The 335-nt window shown below is 79.7% G+C and overlaps 1 protein-coding gene across 1 annotated transcript in view; it reads right to left on the reverse strand.

Moving 5' to 3' along the window:
- SYT11 (synaptotagmin XI) overlaps positions 1–335 on the reverse strand; it is a 10,459-nt gene that overhangs the window by 9,770 nt on the left and 354 nt on the right. The window contains exon 2 of the mRNA XM_010564152.1: positions 78–216. Coding sequence (XP_010562454.1) covers positions 78–216 — 139 coding nt within the window. The remainder of the gene's footprint in view (positions 1–77; positions 217–335) is intronic.

Consider the following 335-nt stretch of genomic DNA (forward strand, 5'->3'; position numbering starts at 1 on the left):
GCCACCAACATGGCGGCGCCTCGTCCCCGCGCCCGGCCAACATGGGGGGCGGCGCCTGCGCGGCGGGTGGGTCCCACGGCGCTTCCGCTTCCTGCGGGGCGAGCGGGACGGGGCGGCGGAGCCTGAGCCCGGGCCCGGGCGGCGGTGTCCCGCGGCCAGCCGCTTTCCTGTCTTCCAGGTGCGCGCCGGGATGTCGCTCTCGCTGAAGATGCTGCCCTGCAAGAAGAGGAGAGCGGCGGTGGCGGGGCCGCAGAGCCCGCGGGAGCGCGGCGGCGCCGCCGAGGAGGACGCGGAGCTGCCCGGCGCCGGCGGCTCTTCCGCGGCGGGCGCCGCCG

This window comes from Haliaeetus leucocephalus, unplaced genomic scaffold (genome assembly GCF_000737465.1).
Source record: "Haliaeetus leucocephalus isolate CR32 unplaced genomic scaffold, Haliaeetus_leucocephalus-4.0 Scaffold175, whole genome shotgun sequence".
Lineage (NCBI taxonomy): Eukaryota > Metazoa > Chordata > Aves > Accipitriformes > Accipitridae > Haliaeetus > Haliaeetus leucocephalus.